This window comes from Lissotriton helveticus, chromosome 7, assembly GCF_964261635.1.
Source record: "Lissotriton helveticus chromosome 7, aLisHel1.1, whole genome shotgun sequence".
In the NCBI taxonomy this organism is placed as follows: Eukaryota; Metazoa; Chordata; class Amphibia; order Caudata; family Salamandridae; genus Lissotriton; species Lissotriton helveticus.
The window spans coordinates 1910511799-1910531951 of record NC_136068.1 but is presented as its reverse complement, the minus strand read 5'-3'; the positions used below and the strand labels follow the sequence as shown (position 1 = coordinate 1910531951).

General features: G+C 42.2%; 1 protein-coding gene across 1 annotated transcript in view; it reads left to right on the top strand.

Annotated features, from left to right (window-relative positions):
• LOC144767864 (transient receptor potential cation channel subfamily V member 6-like) overlaps nucleotides 1-17750 on the top strand; it is a 155691-nt gene extending 137941 nt beyond the window's left edge. Inside the window, exons 12-15 of the mRNA XM_078651222.1 lie at nucleotides 2976-3042; nucleotides 8650-8918; nucleotides 14889-14995; nucleotides 17062-17750. Of these exons, the coding sequence (XP_078507348.1) occupies nucleotides 2976-3042; nucleotides 8650-8918; nucleotides 14889-14995; nucleotides 17062-17368 (750 nt within the window). The 3' untranslated portion in view covers nucleotides 17369-17750. The remainder of the gene's footprint in view (nucleotides 1-2975; nucleotides 3043-8649; nucleotides 8919-14888; nucleotides 14996-17061) is intronic.
• The last annotated feature ends 2403 nt before the right edge of the window (nucleotides 17751-20153 follow it).

Below are 20153 nucleotides of genomic sequence, written 5' to 3'. Positions count from 1 at the left end.
TGGCACAATCTCTCCCACCTCAGATGCACTCCTCCCCTCTCAACCCACAGTGATCCCTGGCTTCTATTTTCCATCTGGTTACAGCAGGTGGTACTAAGTAGAAATAAGGGTCTCTTATTCCACTAAGGGATGGGGATTCATATTTGTACCTAGTAAATCCAGGTCCTCATATTACTCTACATTGCAAGTGAAAAACTCAGAACTTTATGGAGCAGGGAGGAATTACCAGCTGCAGTCAGTAATTCCAGGCCTGGCAATCCCGCCTTCCTGCTGTGTCATGCCCGGTGAGCTAAGGCGGGTCGTAAAATGACTATCTTCAACAGTATAGGTGATCAAGGAGTGATTACATGGAAGGTGGTTTCAAATCACCCCCCCCTGGCAGATGTGAAGATGAGTCACCTTTACTGTACTTTTTCCATGAGTTCTGATTGTAACACATTGTTGGGATTCTCTTCTCAGAGCAATGGTATCTATTAATCCTATTCTCTACTCAGTGTGTAACATTTGAAACCATGCTTTCCTGGGATGCCTTATTTGTTTTTGAATACTCTATTCCATAACCACATCAGAGTATTCACTTATTGGTCATACAGTAATGTTCAGCTCTTTATTATATGTTGTTAGAGGCTGATGACAGCAGCATTAGTTTAGGTGCACAGGGCATGGCTTTTGTCACTGAGAAGTCAGCCCGTGAGCAACAGTCCTCGGTCTTGTACAAACTTTCCATGTGAATGTCCAGGCAGCCCTTGGGAGCCACATGCTCAGTGTAAGGTGTTCAAAAAACTGTCACAGCAGATCTGGAATTCTTATTAAAAAAGGTCTTATTGGTAAATATCAGGTCATTGTAATTGGAACTGACTTGCATATCCCATGTAAGCATTTGCCTGCACTCTTCTGCTCAGGCAGATGTACCTGTTTACCCTCCTACTCTCACAAATCCACACATGCACTCACCTAATGTGTGCTTACCCACATTTATGCATCCATTAACCCATCCCATGCATCAGACATCCTCACTCAAGCACTCATCCATCCATCAACACATCCAAGCATTCATCCGGCTTGCCACACTTGCATCCATACATCCACCTAAGCCATCCCATCCATCCAACTAACCACCTGCTCATCCTTGTATGCAAACCCAGCCATTCAATCATGTGTTCATCCTTCTTTACAAGAACTGCAATTTGTGGTGTACACCTAAACTACTTCTTTGCATTTGTATGTGTGATAGGGCCTAGCTTTGTAATCACCTTCTCTTCCCAACGCTTCACTTTACTTGATATTGATGAAAGGTCAAATGGCTGAAGGGGGGGGGGCACATGTTGCAAATCTGGTGATTAAAACAGCCATCTGCTCTCCCTTTGGGTCAGCTACCAGCTTTTTCCTGCTTTCCTTCGCCAGCTTTAAGAACATTCTGTCACCTCAATTACTAGAGGAAACATAACTATTCAGAGCTCTGGCCATATAGGTTTCCAACATGGGGCGTCCTTCAACGCCCCATGTCCTCTCTCACGCCACAGCAGGTAAACTCTGAACCTTTCAGAGAGTCTCAATTCCCTGATTTTGCACATATGCTGACAAATGGCCACTAATGTCTACTGGGCAGTGGCGGCTCCTCTGCTAAGGCAGCGGAGCATCTCCCCACTGCTCGAAATAAAAAATGAAATGATCCCCACCAGGATGCATTACACAGCCTAGAGAGGACCATGCAAAGCCTCCCAGTCCCCATCTGAGCACCGAACCACGGCTCTCAGACCAATCAAAGTGCTGCATTGTAGCGTTGTGATTGGCTTTGGGGAGCCCGGATGCTTCCTGCTGCCGTCGGAGACAGGAAAAAGGAAGAGGACTCAGGTGAGACGGCAGCTGGCTGGCCGGCCCAGGTAAGTGTTTTTTTTTCTTTCCTCCACCAGCTACTTTTAATGGATCCCCTGAAGCTCACATTTATCACCCTGACCCCTCCTGTCTGTTCACTACTAATGATCACGTTTGTCACCCCACCATTCCTCTCTGCTTACTACAGATGATCATTTTTTTCACACCAACCACCCCTGTCTTTTCACTGATAATGATCACAATTGTCACCCCACCATTCCCCTCTGCTGACTACTAATGATCAAATTTGTCACCCCGACCATTGTTCTATGCTCACTATTGATGATCACGATTGTCACCCCTATCATAACTCTCAGCTCGCTACTGATGATCACATGTGTCACCAGACCATTGCTCTCTACTCACAACTGATGATCATGCTTGTCACCCAGACCACTGCTCCCTGCTCACTACTGAGGATCACGTTTGTCACCCGACCATTCTTCTCTGCTCACTAATGATGTACAAGTTTGTCATCCGGACCATTCCTCTCTGCTCACTACTGATGATCACGTTTCTCAGCCCACTATTCTTTTCTTCTCCCTCTTGCTCTACCACCAACACATGTAACCATTTCTTTCTCAGTTGAGGGCTTCCGCCACAAAAGATCTAATTATCTCTGACAGGAACTGTTGTAAGTGTATGAGATTTTTCTTGGTGACATTTAGTTGCGGGTCCAAATTATGTGTAATCTGCTTTCAAACAGTGATGTGAAAATTATGGGACATTATGAGCAGGTATGCAAATTGCAAATCTGTCATTTCATGCTATATTTTATCACAAAATGCACCCTGATAAATTGGAGGACAGATTTTGCAAAAAACACAGTTGCTATGAACAGCAGCAGATCACGTTCACTTTGTTCCCATGCTCCAGTGCTATAACTTTACAGCCAATGGAGGTAAAAAATGTGCTGTGGACTAATTTTGGAATTTCAGGAATTTTGTGTAATAAGCGTAGGGCAAAATATCTGACAATACTCAAATTATGCCAGCATAATTAAGATTTTGCCACAGCCTAACCCTTGATCATTTTGACATGAGATTTTTGTAATGATCCAAAATAAATATCCAAATAATATGTTTATTTTTTTTTCACAGATGATATTCGGGGACCTTCTGCGATTCTGCTGGCTTATGGCAGTAGTGATTTTGGGGTTTGCTACAGGTAATATCCACATTTTAAAAAAATGCATACCATCTTAACCAAATATAAAACGATTTAAGCTGTGAACACGTGTTACATTATAAAGTGAGGTGTGACTTTTGGTGCAATCTAAATAGCAACTCGTTGCTCTATGATTGATCATTTCACCCTCTGCAAAAAGGCCAACACTGGAGGGCACAACTCCACTGATGCTATTAGCTGTGTGGTTCTGTGTACATGTGTGAGTGTCTGTATGCCTTTGTGTGTGTGTGCAAATATGTCTGTGTTTGTGCATGCAACTGCACCCCTGGTCTCCTCCCTGGTTTCTCCATTGGCAGGCTGATCCCTATTTTTAGATTTATACAAGACTTTATGCAGTGGGTCAACATAACTGCCTCATAAATCCTAGCAGATATCATTATCTTTCTTAAGAAAAACAAATCAACGTTGGTAACATTAGAGAACCTTATTTCAGTTCTCAGTATTGATGCTAAGATCTGTGCCTGACTCTCGCCATTAGTCAATGCGAAGAAGTCTTTGGTATCACCTTGGCAGCATGGGTTTGTACAGATTTGAGATACCACTGCTTGTGCTGTGATTGAATTGGCAAACTGATCTTAGCAAACTTTACTTATTCTGCTGTTAGGTGCAGAAAAGGCTTTTGATAGAGTGAAATAGAGGCTCCTCTGGTCAGTCATGATGTGCATGGGACTACATAATATATACATACAGTTGACCTCGGCTCTTTAAGTTGCCTGAAGGATATATTTCATAGATCAAAATCTCTATTAAATGGGGAATTCTTCACTGCTGCCACCATTTCCTCCTTTCCTTTCTGCTCTTTATCTGCAGCCTTTTCCCACAAGCATCTTTGAATCTACATCATCCCTCCAGGGATTGCAGTTGTCTATGCTTTCAGGGTAACCATTTATGGAGCGGTTATCAGCATTTACACTACGAAACCTCAGCAGTTATCAGAGGAATTTAACAGATTGGGCCTGATTTTGACATCTGTACAGACTACAAGCCTGATGTCCCTCAAGCAGAGTCTGTTTGCAGGATGCTTGCAGTGGCCTTATGACCTGGCATTGCCACAAGTGATGTAATGGATATTGCCAAGTAAATGTTTTGCAAACCCCACCATCTGTGTTTCTTTAAATATTTTTAAAAAGAAATATGGATATGAAAATAGGTATATAGATATGAATGGCCTTACATTAATTTACTGAAGATATTTAATCCATACAGAGAGACTTGTTTTAAACAACTTGAGTAACTTACTCATCCTGCTAAATATCATTAAGAGTCTCCTTTTACAGAGGTAGGCATACCGAGTGCCTAATTTAAGCCAGTAGTTTCCGGTGCTCGAAACCGGTATTTTATTGTCAACGCCGGCTCTAATGACTGCCTACCACAGGGTGGCACAGTGTGTCTTTTTTTTGAACAGCACAACAACTGTTGTTTAATAATTAAATATACATTAAAATCACTTATTCCTACTACCCAAAGCTATATGAATAGCTTCAGAAAAGGGGGTGGTGATGAACAGAGTGTCTGAATTAAGCAGACCACTCTTACCCAGTCCAAAGATCAGGGCTTGATCCATCACCGTTATTTAGCTCACTGCCCCATCCCAGCTCAGAACCTGGCTATCTGCAAATTAGTCTGTCCCTGGCCCAGTGCATCATGGGAACAGGGCAGACCAAACTACCAAGCCAATTCTTCACCAGAAAGGAGACAAGCTTCCGGGGACCGGTTTCTGCCATTTCAGGCGTCGTCGGCCCGGCTTGCTTGAATCCTGATGGAGCAGTGAGCAAGGGACTCATGTCTGAGTATACCCTTCCACGCTTAGGGTGGACAAAATGATTCAGAAAAGGGGGTGGTGATGAACAGAGTGTCTGAATTAAGCAGACCACTCTTACCCAGTCCAAAGATCAGGGCTTGATCCATCACCGTTATTTAGCTCACTGCCCCATCCCAGCTCAGAACCTGGCTATATGCAAATTAGTCTGTCCCTGGCCCAGTGCATCATGGGAACAGGGCAGACCAAACTACCAAGCCAATTCTTCACCAGAAAGGAGACAAGCTTCCGGGGACCGGTTTCTGCCATTTCAGGCGTCGTCGGCCCGGCTTGCTTGAATCCTGATGGAGCAGTGAGCAAGGGACTCATGTCTGAGTATACCCTTCTACGCTTAGGGTGGACAAAATGATTCAGAAAAGGGGGTGGTGATGAACAGAGTGTCTGAATTAAGCAGACCACTCTTACCCAGTCCAAAGATCAGGGCTTGATCCATCACCGTTATTTAGCTCACTGCCCCATCCCAGACAGGAACAGACTAATTTGCATATAGCCAAGTTCTGAGCTGGGATGGTGCAGTGAGCTAAAAAACGGTGATGGATCAAGCCCTGATCTTTGGACTGGGTAAGAGTGGTCTGCTTAATTCAGGCACTCTGTTCATCACCACCCCCGTTTTTTCTGAATCATTTTGTCCACCACAAGCGTGGAAGGGTATACTCAGATGTGAGTCCCTTGCTCATTGCACCATCAGGATTCAAGCAAGCCGGGCCGACGACGCCTGAAATGGCAGAAACCGGTCCCCGGAAGCTCGTTTCCTTCCCAGTATAAGAATTGGCTTGGTAGTTTGGTTTGCCCTGTTCCCATCATGCACTGGGACAGGAACAGACTAATTTGCATATAGCCAAGTTCTGAGCTGGGATGGTGCAGTGAGCTAAAAAACGGTGATGGATCAAGCCCTGATCTTTGGACTGGGTAAGAGGGGTCTGCTTAATTCAGGCACTCTGTTCATCACCACCCCCTTTTCTGAATCATTTTGTCCACCACAAGCGTGGAAGGGTATACTCAAATGTGAGTCCCTTGCTCATCACCACCCCCTTTTCTGAATCATATGAATAGCTTCGGCAGCATGTATTAGTCATTTTAATGTATATATAAAGTCTGAATTGTCACACTTGCAAGAGTGTGATGACTAGCAGTGATAGTACTGTCAGGTCTCCTGATTTTATCTACCATGCAGCAAAACAACAGGCATGGATAATTGGGTGAAAGGTTTGGACTTACATTAAATTGATAAATTCAACATTTGTTTGGTGTATACCAAGGAACCAATCACCAAATTTAGAAATATTGGACAAGTTGGAACACATTCAACTTGCATATCCACCATGTTTGCTAGTTCGCAGGTTGTCCCTGCAACTAATAAATGGGAGATAACAATGTATAGTTCAAGAAGGAGAGAGGGAATACTACCATGTGCAAATAATAGACTAGATTACAAAACTTCCATTGGTGAATTCACTGAACCACTGAGTACCCCTGGGCATAATGGATGAAAGCAAGGCACATTGGATGCAGGCCTATGGCACAAAGCACACTGCCTGGATTCAAAAGTAGAAGTACATTTAGGGACTCATCTGATGGGTACGACATGATTATAGTCCAACTACTACTACGGAACCCAGGTTCAGCATATTGCACCAAAACGAGAAGGGGATAGTTTACAAAATCCCAAATCAATTAATTGCCAAATGGCCATTATTTATTGTGTGCTGCATGGCTGCAAATGAGATTTTTTTGGTATTGCCCTGGGTAATGTCAGTATGCCAACATTTCTTTGAACTTGAACTTTCATGTACATGTTCTCCTCAGCAGGCACATAAACTAATACTTGATTGCCACATCCATCCAGGAAATTCAGAGTAAAATATATTATCAAGTTTTTGGATAGGAATTTGGAGAGTCCTGTTTGTGAGAGTCACCACAAAGGAAAAAATCAAGCATGGGCATGGTCTGTCATTGACAATATTTTTAGTATGCTTCTATGTATTGTTTGTAAAACCAGTAAAAAAAAGTAGAAATGTGGTTGTTGTAGTAAGTTTTATCAAAGTTTGTATTCGCTTTTATTTTAGAGAGGTTTTAAAATATTGAAATTTCAAACTAGTATCTCTTGATATTTTTAATTTTAAAGGTGTTTTTATTGTTTAAAAGTACATAAAAAAGAATGTTTGCATTCATATGTTGCTAATAGTTGCCAAAGCATGTGTATATCTAAATAAAAAGAACATTTTCAAAATGTAAATAGTGCACAAATTAGCTTGCTATTGAAAGCATAGAATGGTATTGTATGTAGGTGAACATATAAGGTGAAGTTGTTAGGCAGAAGAAAGAGATAGGCAGTCAGATAGATGAGGCAAGGGAACAAACAAATGAAATAGCAGATACAAGGACAAATATGCTGAGGGGTGAGCTGGACCGGCAGTGAGACAGACACTTGCAGATAGATAGAGACAATTAGAGTACAGGTAGCTAGAGATATACGGGCAACAACAGAGAGAGGCGGACAGGGCTAGCCAGAGTTAGAGAAAGATAAAAACAGTTACATGGAGACATGTCGAGATGCACAGAAAGACAGACATATAGAAGTGGACACAGAGGGAGAGGGTGAGACAGACAGGGGGGGCAAGAACAGAAAGAGACAGAGATGGCTAGACAGGGGGCATAGAGACAGATGGAGACAGGTAGATAGAGATAGAGCATATAGATAGAGCCGCACAGAGCATGAGGTCGAGATAAATTGATAGAGCCACACACAGTTAAAGAGAGGTAGAAAAAGAGAGAGGTGCCTAGATAGAGAGGGCTAAAAACAGCTAAAGATGAAGACATACAGAGGTAGAGAGTTGCAGCCAGAGAAATAAAATGACACAGATAGAGATAGTGAGACAAGAACAGAGTCAGGTTAGGAAAGCCAGAGACAGAACTATAGCAACAGATAGACAGCGATTGATCAAACGCGGCCGATAGAGATAGACTCGGCTAAGTAGAGCTAGAGACATATAGTGATAGAGTAATATAATATTAGGTAGAGACGGACAGAAAAGAGAGTGAAAGATAGACACAGAGATAGAGACAGACAGAGGCACAGGCAAGTAGAGATAGATATAGATAAATAGAGACCAAGACAAATGAAGAAAGAGTCAGATAGAAACTGTGATCAAATCAATAGAGACGGACAGAGACAGCTAAAGTTAGAGACAGGGAGGGAAGCATTAGAGTCATTTAGAGACAGAGAGAAATAGGAAGAGGCAAACAGAGACAGATAATGTCATTTAAAAACAAATGAAGACAGAGACACAGATAGCAGCCGAGAGATAGCGACAAACCGATAGAGAAACTTAGATAGAGGCCTATTGTTAGAGATCGAAACAGATAAATAGATAGTGTTAGTGACCGACATATATGGGAAAAGACAGATAGAGAGAAGAGGAGATAGATAGAAACAGACTGATAAGACAGAAATGGATAGAGACAGCAAGAGCAATATATCTAGAGATCAATAGCAACAGATAAATAGAGCTAGAGACAGACAGAGTGGGAAAGAACGAGAAGGAGAGATAGTGTTAGAGACAGAAAGTAACAGGTAGATACAGATCCTGCCCAGCTTCCTCTGACTTGTATCTTCTCCCCTATTTTCAATTTTTTTCTCTCACTGTGAATTCATAACATTCTTCCCCCACATTATATATCACACCTTCTCTTCCTTTTGTTGTTAATATCACTAAATGGCTCTCTTTTTCTCAGTTTCATACCTGTTTTGGTTTTGCTTCCACTAGCCTTCTACATTATTTTCCAGACCGAAGACCCAAGCATGCTGGGACAATTCCAAAGCTACTCAATGGCACTTTTCAGCACCTTCGAGCTCTTCCTGAACGTCATCAACTCCCCGACCAATTACAGTGTGGACATTCCCATCATTTTCTACATCATCTACTTCGCCTTCACCATCATTGCCAACTTGTTGATGCTCAATCTGATCATCGCCATGATGGGCGACACTCACTGGCGCGTGGCGCAGGATATGGACGAGCTCTGGAGGACCCAGGTGAGAGAGCTGTGAGCTTCTGGGATCAGACAGCCACCAGTGAGGAGGGAATGTCAAATAGGGAGGCAGGCCAGACACTTCCTGGGAAAGAGGCAAGGGGTGTATCACAAGGATGGTGACTGAAGAAGGTACAAAGTGATCAACTGCGAGCACATCTGAAAAGGTTATTTACTAATGTCAGAAGTAAAGGTGAGGCATCCTGGGAGGTGACCGATGGAGGGGCAGGGAAACATGGACTCAGGGGCACATATTTATCATAGTATTGAATAGCCCTTGTGCCACACAAGAGGATGCAAGGGTGACACAACACAAAAGTCAGATTTATGAAGCGACGCAAGACCACCTTGCATGGCCCTGCATGGCTTGATAAATCGGGATTAACTCAAGGCAGCAAAAATGGATGTGTTGCGTTACTCTGCCTTTGGGGGCATTCCATGGATGGAGTGTTGTTGTTCCCACACATCCACCCATGGATTTTGGTGCATTCCCAGATTTACTAATTGGTAGTAGACCCAGGAATGCATCAAAATGCTACTCCTCACCAAGGGAGCTTTAATGAGGAAAAATATCTTTCTTTCTCCTCGTTTTTCCTCTTTCTTCATGTGCACGTTCTGCAGAAAGGGTCAAATACCTCTGGGAATTGTTTTTGTGCAGGAAAGTGTCCTTTACAATACTGCCTACAACGCATGCAACCCTGCACCGTGGTGCAATGGTGTGTGCATTGGCGCAATGCAGCACATTGTGCACCAATGTATGCAAAGGGCAGATATTCTCCATATAATGTTAAATATGGCACCTTCCTGCCCTTTCCCATTCATGCAGTGCAGCGCAGCAGGTGCCTTGCTGCACTGTGCTTCGTGAAAGTATAAACATCTGGGCCGTGGTTTGTAGGGCACAATCCGTGAAAGAGCCTTTGCTTCAAGTTTAATTTGCCGCAAAATGGTAAATTTCTTATTGGGAACACACTTATATGGGCTAAGGACAAAAGATTCAATTTGTGTCATAGAGGTGTCTGGAGCGGATGTATGACGTTACAACGCATACTTTTACAACGCATTTTTTAAACCGCAACATCCATTCCAACGCACACCATTACAACGAATTTTTTTAAACTACCTTTACAACGCATTCCACTACAACGCATACTACATTTACAACGCATACCATTACAACGCATTACATTGCATTGCATGTAAGGTAAGTGTTGGATAGTGTAGGGGTAAAAATTACTATTCTAACTCCAGGGGGTGCAACAGTAGGGTAAGTGTTGAATAGTGTAGGGGTAAAAATTACTATTCTAACTCCAGGGGGTGCAACAGTAGGGTAAGTGTTGGATAGTGTAGGGGTAATCATTACTATTCTAACTCCAGGGGGTGCAACAGTAGGGTAAGTGTTGGATAGTGTAAGGGTATAATGTGTTGTAATGCTATGCGTTGTAATGGTATGCGGTGTAATGACTGCGTTGTAATGGTATGCGTTGTAGTGGTGTGCGTTGTAGTGTCATGCGTTGTAATGGTATGCGTTGTAAATGCATGCGTTGTAATGGATGTTGCGTTGTAAAAGTTTCATTGTAATGGTAGTGCGTTGTAAAAGTTGCGTTGTAAAGGTTGTATACCGTCTGGAGCTGGTGATAGGGTGCCACTTGTCTAAGGTACGAGAGCAAAGAAGCTGGCTGTGGGTGGTGGACAGCCAACTCTCCTACCACAGTCATCATCGTCTCCTCTCACTGTAGTGTAGTTTCTTTCTAAAGTTCACTGAACAAGATTGACTGGGTTAATGCACTTATGATAGTTGTGAAGAATGTGCAGTTGCCAGGATGAATCCAGCAGAAGCCTCTCAGGTTTTCACCTTTTTCAGTGGATAAACGTGCAATTAAAAAGCATGAAGACAACATTCCTTATTGTGCATACTATATATATGGACAACTCCTCTCAACCAGAAAGCAGGACTTTGGTAAGATAGCTTTGTTGATTAATGAACCTGCTGAAAACATCCCTTACATATGCCACAGAGGCAAATTAGGTATGCATTGTACAAAGGCAAATAACATGAGAGCCAATGAGTTAAGCAATTAGTATGTTGCTCAAAAGACACGTTAAAGCAGATCTAAGGTTGTGGTGCATGCTACATATATGGTCATTGTCTCACCTACCTCTTGGCACTATCATTATCATTCGATACTGTGCATCAGTGAATGGGATCTTGCTAAAGAGACCACTGGAACAACTGCAAGTGACAGATGCATACAAATGAGTCGGTTAATAATTTGGGAAAGTGTCAAAGAACATTCGGGGGCATATTTATAACCCGGTTTGGATCACATTTGCACCACACAACCTTAAGAGTGATGCCACGCAAGACCACTTGGTGTGGCCCTGAGTGGCTCCATCAATCTGGAGTAAATCAATGCAGTGCAAATCACTGCATTGCGTTACTGTGCCCTGGAAAAGCATTCCGTGGGCATTGCATGGGTGTTCCCAAGCAACTCCTGTGGTTTTTGCATTCCCAGATGTACCAGAAGTTGCAGAACTGGGAATGCACAAAAAAAGATATGCCCTACCAGGAGAGGCGTAACGAGGAGAAAAATTTGTATTTCTCCTTGTCATTATTATTAATAATAAATATTTATAGAGCGCCTGGCTACCCTTAGGCAACCCAGATCTGTCAGTAACATGCAGAACAGGAGAGAGAGGCTTTAAATAAGGCACGTCGTGAAAAGCCACATTTTTAACTGCGTCCGGAAAGAAAGATGATGAATGGTTGACCGCAGCTGGGCAGGGAGAGTGTTCCATAGCTTGGCCACATTGAAGGAGAACGAGTGACTGCCTGATCGTGCTCTCATTATTTTTGGTATCACTGCCAAAAATTCACTGGCTGACCGAAGACATCTTGTTGGATGGTAGAAGGCTGTAAGAGTGATTTATCTTAGAACCTGTCCCCCAGAGTGTTTTGTGGGCTATGCATAAGGTTTTGAACTTAATCTGCACACTTATTGGCAGCCAGTGAAGTTTTTTTAAATCCGGCTTGGCTGACTGCCAGCAGGGGGTGTGATAAAACAACCTGGCCGCACATTTGTGGTCCACTTGTAGTTTCCTTATGGTGGTCTTTGTGGTACCCAAGTAGAGGGAATTCCCATAATCTAATCGTGACAACACCACAGCCTGTACTATAACTCTTCGTGCTGGGACCGAAAGCAATGGGAGAATTTCCCACAGCGTTCTAATGATGCCAAAATATGTTGCGGCCAAATTGATTCCTTCAGGATAGCTGGCGCTCGGAGCCCCTAGTTTTATCTGGTAAAGCGAATAATTAGAGGTCTGGGGCTGAAACGATCTCAACCTATTCTCAAACTGTGTGTGCTGCGTTCTGTGGATTAGATAATTTCTCAAAAGGATAATTTAAGCATATCAATCATATTGGGGGTGGGCCAAATTTTTCACTCCACCCGCTGAAGTAGCAAAATTTAGCAACTCCAGGTTACTCTTGTAACGCTGAGTATCAGACCAATTCTACCAAGAACTGAGTGGCAGCATTATTTCCCTCGAGGCTCCAGAAATTCAAGTGCAAGCAAGATTTGGTGTCCCCTGATGCCATTTTCTATCGAGGGAGGTCACGAGTAGTTGAAGTCAGACAGCTGCTTCTTGAGTAGATTTGCTGTTGCCCGAGTACATTTTCTACTTGAGCGGTAGTAAGATCAAGTCAAATGGCCGCTTGCTCTTGTGAAACTCATGGTGCCATTCGTGCTACTAGTGCTAAATTGCAGCACAAACATCGTGACATGCCAAAGTCAAAGACAAAAATACGTTATTTTGCTTCGTTTCCATTGCATAAAGTGTACATAAGTACATATCACAGTATACAAATAATAATTAGATAACCTTAGAAACTGTTCAAAAACCGAATAAAAATATAAATTTTAGTACATAGCCATCTACTCATGAAAGCTATACAAATGTATACTTAATTATACTTCCCTTAAAAGTAGCAATGTATCAGTGCATAAAAGTAAAAACTTCACATGGATCCATCCAATTGTTTCATTAGGCTCATGCGTCTTAAATTAATGAAAGGTTCTAAGTTAAATATATGATCCACTCAGAGGAATCATAGTATTACAATTCATCCTCCAGAATACAGGACAAACTATCGAATCGTTTTATAGTGCACAATCCAAATGAAATCGCCTGCTCTTTGAAGAAGCCCAGAGGAATGACGCTACAGAGTGACACACCAGAGAGTTTTTCAGCTATTGAATATAAAATAATGAAGGCCAACATTTGAATAAATTTAAATCTACGCAATAACTGGACAATTAATCTTTTCCTCTTTAAGACATAAAAAGAGCAAACAAATATGTGCAAATTCAACTGTGTTGACACCCTATCACAGTGTCATAGAGTCAGCTCCCTTACTGTATAGGCATTAGTTGGAAAACCAAGCATCAGAGGGATATAATTTAGGAAAAATCTTGTCAGAATAAACCGATGCCGTAAATTCTGCACAAAGGTGAAATATGATTGAACACCCTGTTCAAATGGGGGTGGGGTGGCGTTTAGTATAATCTGATGGTGGATTTATCTCTGTTTAACTCCATTAAGCATCGCTTTAGTAGTATGTGCACAAGTGAGTGAGGCCTCAATAACTTCACGTTAACCCAAATCTACCAATGAATGCTTACCCTACTGCAGCCATGGGATCTTGTGTGCAAAACCAGTTTTAAACAGCCCCTCAAAATGGCTTGATTCAAGAACAGTCTCCCCTCCATATCGAATGCCATACCAAAATTTTCGCAAGTCAAATAATATCTGAAATATAAGATACACCAATATGTGGCACTAGCGATGACTTAAGCTGTGTATGCATTTAATATTACCGGGATGGGTTTTGACCCCAACTTGTTCATGAATTTAAAGATGGCCTCTGTTCTTTTTTCTAATAAGAGGGCTCTATTTGACACCATATTTTTCCATGTGCACTTCCCATCAAAAAGCATTCCAAAATATGAGAATGTTTCCACCATATGTATATGTTCACCCATTGGAGGACCTCCACACAATTGCACAGATTTTTTTATTTAACTGTAATTCCGTCGAGTGAAACAATGTGAGTTCGGCCCACCCCTAGCGGTGATACACCCATAAAGCTTTGTTTAAGAATTGAAAAAAATACATTTGTTGTGTACAAATTGGCCTACTATTTAGACCTAATCTGGGTTAGTAGTGTTGGTACTCTGTTTCTGCAACTAATGTTATGTTATGTTATGTTATTAAAATTTCTAGAGCGCACAGCTGCCCCAGCAAAGGGGCGTCCTGGCGCTTTGACAGATGCTATAACATAACACACTAAAAAGATTAGCCAGAAACTGGAAAGAGGAAAGTTTTAATGGCCTGCCTGAAGGCAAACATATCCTCAAGAGCACGAATGTGGACTGGTAGCGAGTTCCATAGGCCAGCCGCTAGAACCCTAAAAGAACGGCCACCCATCCTGCTCAACCTGAAGCGTGGGCAGACAGCCAAATGGAGACCCTCCGATCTTAAAGATCTCGATGGCACATAGGGTGTAAGCAGAGTAACAAGTGCCGGTGGCGAAGAAGTTTTCAAAATTTTGAAGGCCAGACACAGCGCCTTGAACTTGATTCGCTGTCTGACCGGGAGCCAATGCAAGGCCATGATGGTGCCCGACACCGAACAGTGTCTGGGAAGGCCCACAATGGCTCGTGCCGCGGCATTTTGTACTCTTTGGAGCCTAGAGGCCTCCGCTTGATTCACCCCTAACAACAGTGAGCTACCGTAGTCCAGCCTAGATACACTTATTAATTGGTAAGTTGAGTGGTGTTTTAGCTAGTTTTGGTTAGATCCAATTATCAGATCTTTGCTAAGGTCAATAAGCGTAAACGAAAAGTTTAATAAACTGAAGAAAGTACAGATGTCTTGATACATTTCAAAGTGTTTCACTAAAATTGTTTTCCAGGTGGTTGCTGCTTCAGTTATGCTTGAGCGTAAAATCCCCCACTGTCTCTGGCCTCGCTCAGGTATATGCGGGAAAGCGTATGGTCTGGGGGACAAATGGTACCTGAGGTAAGAATGTATACTGTGAACGAAGATGACATAAAATGGTTGTGACTAATAATTACACTCACAGTCAAATTTAAATTACAGTTTGGAACTCCCAGGAAATGTTCTTTCTTTTTTTATTTGAACAAAAAATGACCACTACTGATAATATTGATTTCTACCTGTACCCACCTGTTTATTGTTAAAGAGATCATTACATCAGATATATTATGTTGTATATAATGTCTGTTCACTGCATATTTGTCTGTACTGTACAACCCTCTCTGTATGCTTAATGGTCAAATCACAAAAGTAAATTTACACATGTTGATTTACTCATGTGTAAATGTAGTTGTGCACCTAAGTGTTGATTTACACTGAATTGTAGATTTCTCCAGCTCCTGTACCCAGCGGGTGGAGGTATCTAAAAGAAAATTTACAAGTGGAAAGTTACTACTACTAACTTTTTACATATAGGCATGAGTTTTGTTAAAAACAAACAATGCGGCTGACCATGGTTAGGCACCTCAATTTCAAAGTCAATCTGTGACTCCTTGGTTTGTGCAAACACGTCCGGAGCTTGCCGCACGTATGCTCCACTGCAAAACAGATATCAAAGTTTATAGGCTACAGTTATCTGGCTCTAGGAGGGAGCTCTCCATATGGAAAGGTTTAGGGAAAATAAATAAAGTTTATTAATTTATCTTTCAAAAATATTTTTATGTAAAATACAATTGCAAATTAATTTAAAATTGACCTATAAATAATAAAGTAAAATGCTACAGCACATTAACTCATCAAATTACATCTTATCCTTCTTTAAAACGAAATTTAAAAAAATCTCAGCTCCACTGGCCTCTTAAAATGCAATTACTATTACTTAATTTTGTTTTAAATGTAATTTGCTTCCTGTATTGAACTTTTTAATAAAAATCTAAAAGTTTATTTTAATTTATTTTTTAACTAAATTATTTGCCTTCCTGGCCGCTTCGTAATGGGCTGCTCGGTTAACTTTCCGACCACCATATTATGATGCTGGTGGTCCCAAAGTCACCTGGCCAGTCCTTCCGGCTGGCTTCCGACAGGCTCAAGGAGCCCATTGGCCAGTCAGAGCCAGCCTCATAATCCCAAAGGGCAGCCTTTCCGCCCTTGGGATTACGGTGCATGGTTTCCGACATGGTTTCCATGCTGGCCTGTCTGACCTGGAAACCATGTCATAAAGTGGGTTTTGGGGCCCCCAGCTGGGCTCCCTTAGGTGCATGACCTCAGGTTGGGGGCCCAGGGGGGCCCTGTTGAACCCTGCACCCTTGAGGTGCCTGCCACAGAGAGCAGGGATGAACTGAACCTCCAATTTCCCTCTGGGAGCATAAATTACAGTCAGTTTACGGGCAAAATGCATGCTCCCATAGGGAAATGTAGGAATGCCACCTAACAGTGTTCAGTCGCATCAAAACTAGGCAGTCGGAACAGCCGACTGGAAGTCAGTCGGTCCTGCCGACTGGAGGTCAGTCGGTCCCAGGTCCAAGACAGTGTCAGGCAGACTTAAGTCTGCCCAAAATCGTAATAATGCCCTAGGTTTATAGAATTATGAGTTATTTAAATATTTAACATTATATAACAACTTTTTTCCACTAATAAAATTATAATAATAATAATAAATTGACAATAATTTCATTAAAATTGTTTTCTCAGGGCTTTTATGTTAAGTTCCTCTCTCCCTTTTATTATCTGGAAGTGAATTGCAAGACCATTGAGTGGTCATGTGTAGTGCTAGGCTTTCTCCAAGTGCCAATAGTATTAATAACCTTCTTCCTGTGAGATAATGCTGCACATTACCAATTTTTCTTCTAATGTTGTCTAGCCTGTGACTAACCTCTGGTTCCGGCCGAGTGGCTAGTATAAATGACTCGCTCTGTTGTGGCCAGTCCTACCATAAAACCTTCCATGTTGAAATAGCAATTTTACATTTTAATGTATTTTTACTTCAAGGTTAGACACAATTCCTTCTGCCACAGTCATGTATAAAACTTCACTTTTGAGTGTGCCTACTCTTTTATGTTTACAACTGAAACTCATTTTTTCTTTCACAGGATCATTGATCGAAAAGACCACACTAAACAGAAAATGCAGCGTTACGTGGATGCTTTTCAGGTGCAGGAAGGAGAAAACTCAGACAAAACTGCTGGAAAGTCAGAAAAACATAGACAAAATGACAGTCCAACGCCACCACGACAAACGGATTCTCGTTTCAGTTCAACGCTGCATGTGCCTGAAAATAAGAACCAACGAAAGCCTAGCAAAGGCTGGGAACGCCTGAAGTCTGCCACCCTAGAGGAACTTCAAGGGAAGGCCAACAAGGCCATGGGGTTGGATGGGCATGAGATTCACTTTGTCTGAGACAAAGCTGTATGAGAAGCCGCTTTACTGAAATCATTCCATGAGCCCCAAGATGTACAGACATGGCTTCGTCACAGAGTCCCACAAACCTAGAGGTTTGACATCATGCCTTCAAGTTCTCTAAACTGGACACTGATAGGTGCCTGCTCTTGGAGACTGTTGTTGAATCAGCTAAAGCCTACCAATTTAGTGTAGTGTATTAGGAAGCACTGCCTCTCAGATCAAAAAGAGACCTGGTTTGGAGACAGCTTGCAAGTTAAACTGTACTATAAAATAATTGTAATTATTTTAATTGCATTTCATGGTATTCCCTCTTTTACTTCTGGCTTACCATCTACACAATTTCCGAGGTCATTTAATACTGCATAACCAGCTGTGAATGAAACTCTGTATTTGCATATTGCTATTTAAGCCATCATTAGGATGACCACCCAGGGTATGTTTTCTTTTCTAGTAAATCTTTACCAATCCATTTTGAGTCCCACCGGTCAGATCGTAGATAAGGTAGTAATCCACACAGGTTTCACTCCACCATTCTCAGTTGCAAAACTCTGAACAATGTGTTATTTAATTGCACAAATGTTGCCCGGTCTTACCTGGTAAAAGTTATTTACATAATACTAGTGTTTGTCTAGCAAATTTCTCTTTCTGGATTGTTTCCACAGTTGTTGCATATTTTATGGATCCTGTTTTTTACTATAATTATGACACTGCCATTCAGTGCCACAGTGTGTTTCCTCTGTCTTTAAAACTAAACTTTGTACACCCCATTGTTTTATCTTTCTAATAAGGCTATGGTAAGGTGGTATAAAAAATGCTACAGTTCTGCTGTAGTTTAAGGGGAAATGTATCAACACTTTGCTCTGTGCTTGCATCGCAAAAGTGATGCAAACAGAGAGTAAAATGGGATGGAATTTACTTTCGAAAGTAATTCCTCATTACACAGACTATTCCCTGCAATCACCAAAGGTTTTTGATGCAAATCCCTAACTACTAGAATTGGTAGACAGGGATTTGAGCGAATAGTTTTCTTTTTGCAAAGTATTTTAAAGTTTGACCGTATGCAGCCCTAAATACCACACATACAAAATGGAAGAGGTGCTAAAGCATAGTTGTTCTATGTAGGTCTGGTTATAAATGACATCCTCTCTTCTGTAAATGTGCATAAGTAATTATGAGGACTTGCAATAAAAGGGGCTTATTTAGGGCTTGGCAGTGTAGGAGAAACACCATAACGTGGCATTCTCCGTGCCCTGAGATTTCCCCACTCGCTGAAGAGTTCAGTTCTTGAAAACAAAAATGTTTGTTGAGTGGGCACTTAAAACACAGGTGCATATTATCAATGAACGGCGATAACATTATAGCCGCTTTAGCAGCAGGAAACTGCCGCTAAAATGGCGATAATGGGCTTGATAATATGCCATAGAGAATTCCAATAGAAGCCCAGGTTCTGAGGTTAACATGGGCTTCTATTGGAATTCTCTAGGGCAAATTATCAAGCTCATTATCGCTGTTTTAGCGGCAGTTTCCTGGCGCTAAAGTGGCGATCATTTTAACGCCGTTCCTTGATAATGTGCCCCATAGTGCCCACTTGGCAAACTTCACTACAGTGAAAGAAGACACTGACTCGGCTGGCCGTGACCTCTAATTTAAAGGTGAGTGGGCTCTGCCAAGGTGGGGGAAGTCATAACCTCTGCCCCTGGGACAGGAGAGATTGTTGCTAAATTCCAAAGTTATTTTCCACTTGTTTCTAAAAATGAAATTCAATGGACTGCTGTTAAAGTTAGTGGAAATGTAACTTAGCTGTACTTTGTGCTTCCTGGGAGCAAACTTGTTTAGTTTCAACTGTCCCACTGCTCCTGAGACTACCTATACATCCCTGAATGGCTATTACCTACTCTCCTGCTGGAGTACAAGAGGCTTGGCTCTGGGAGCCAGAAAACTGGAGTGATGTTAGCAGTGATCACTTAGCAGGAAATTGACAACTAGAAAGGGGGCAACACAGAGGACAGCCTTAACTTCTACTTCTTCTGCAGTGGAGAGCCCAAAGAGGAATCTGAGGAATTGAAAACTTTCATGTCCAAACCCACCCTAGACTTTGTCTGTGCCCTCACCAGAAAGTAGAAGCCGAGCTAGCATTGGGAAAGTCAAACTTCTCTTTCTCCTATAACAGTGAAAAAGGATAAGACTGGAACTTTACCACCGCCTCCTCAGAACTTTTTGTGCATGGGAAGAACAGCTTAAAAATGAAGAGTCTGCCTGACTGCTCAAAGAAGACTAAATGACTCCTGACTTCTGCAGCCCACAGGGACTTGATCTGTTTTCCAGGCTAAAATGGTATCCCTAATGTTGAAGCTATGTGCACACAAAACACTGAGGGGTCTCCTGATTTTAAAAAATACCTGCTGGGCTCTGAGAAATGCCTGACTGAAGAGAGACATGGTTCCTAGAAACCTGTCCTAAGGACCTGCGTAGAAGCTTGTCCTAAGGACCTGAGGGCTGCAGAAGGGACCAGAAAGATCTTTCCCAACAACTGAATCTTTGGGAGCCTTAGGGCCTTATTACAAGTTCGGTGGTCAACGGACCGCCATCTCGGTGGTGGCCGTTCAGAGGCGGTGAGCCGTCTGCCATATTACAAGTTGGGCAGATTGGCTTTGCGAAGACTGCTGCTGGACCACTGGCACCACCAGCACACCTCTGACCGCTGGGGTAATGGCTCGAGGAAGGTAGCCTCCTTTGGGTAGTACAGAGGTGCAATACAGGCATCTGTATTATGAGTTGACTT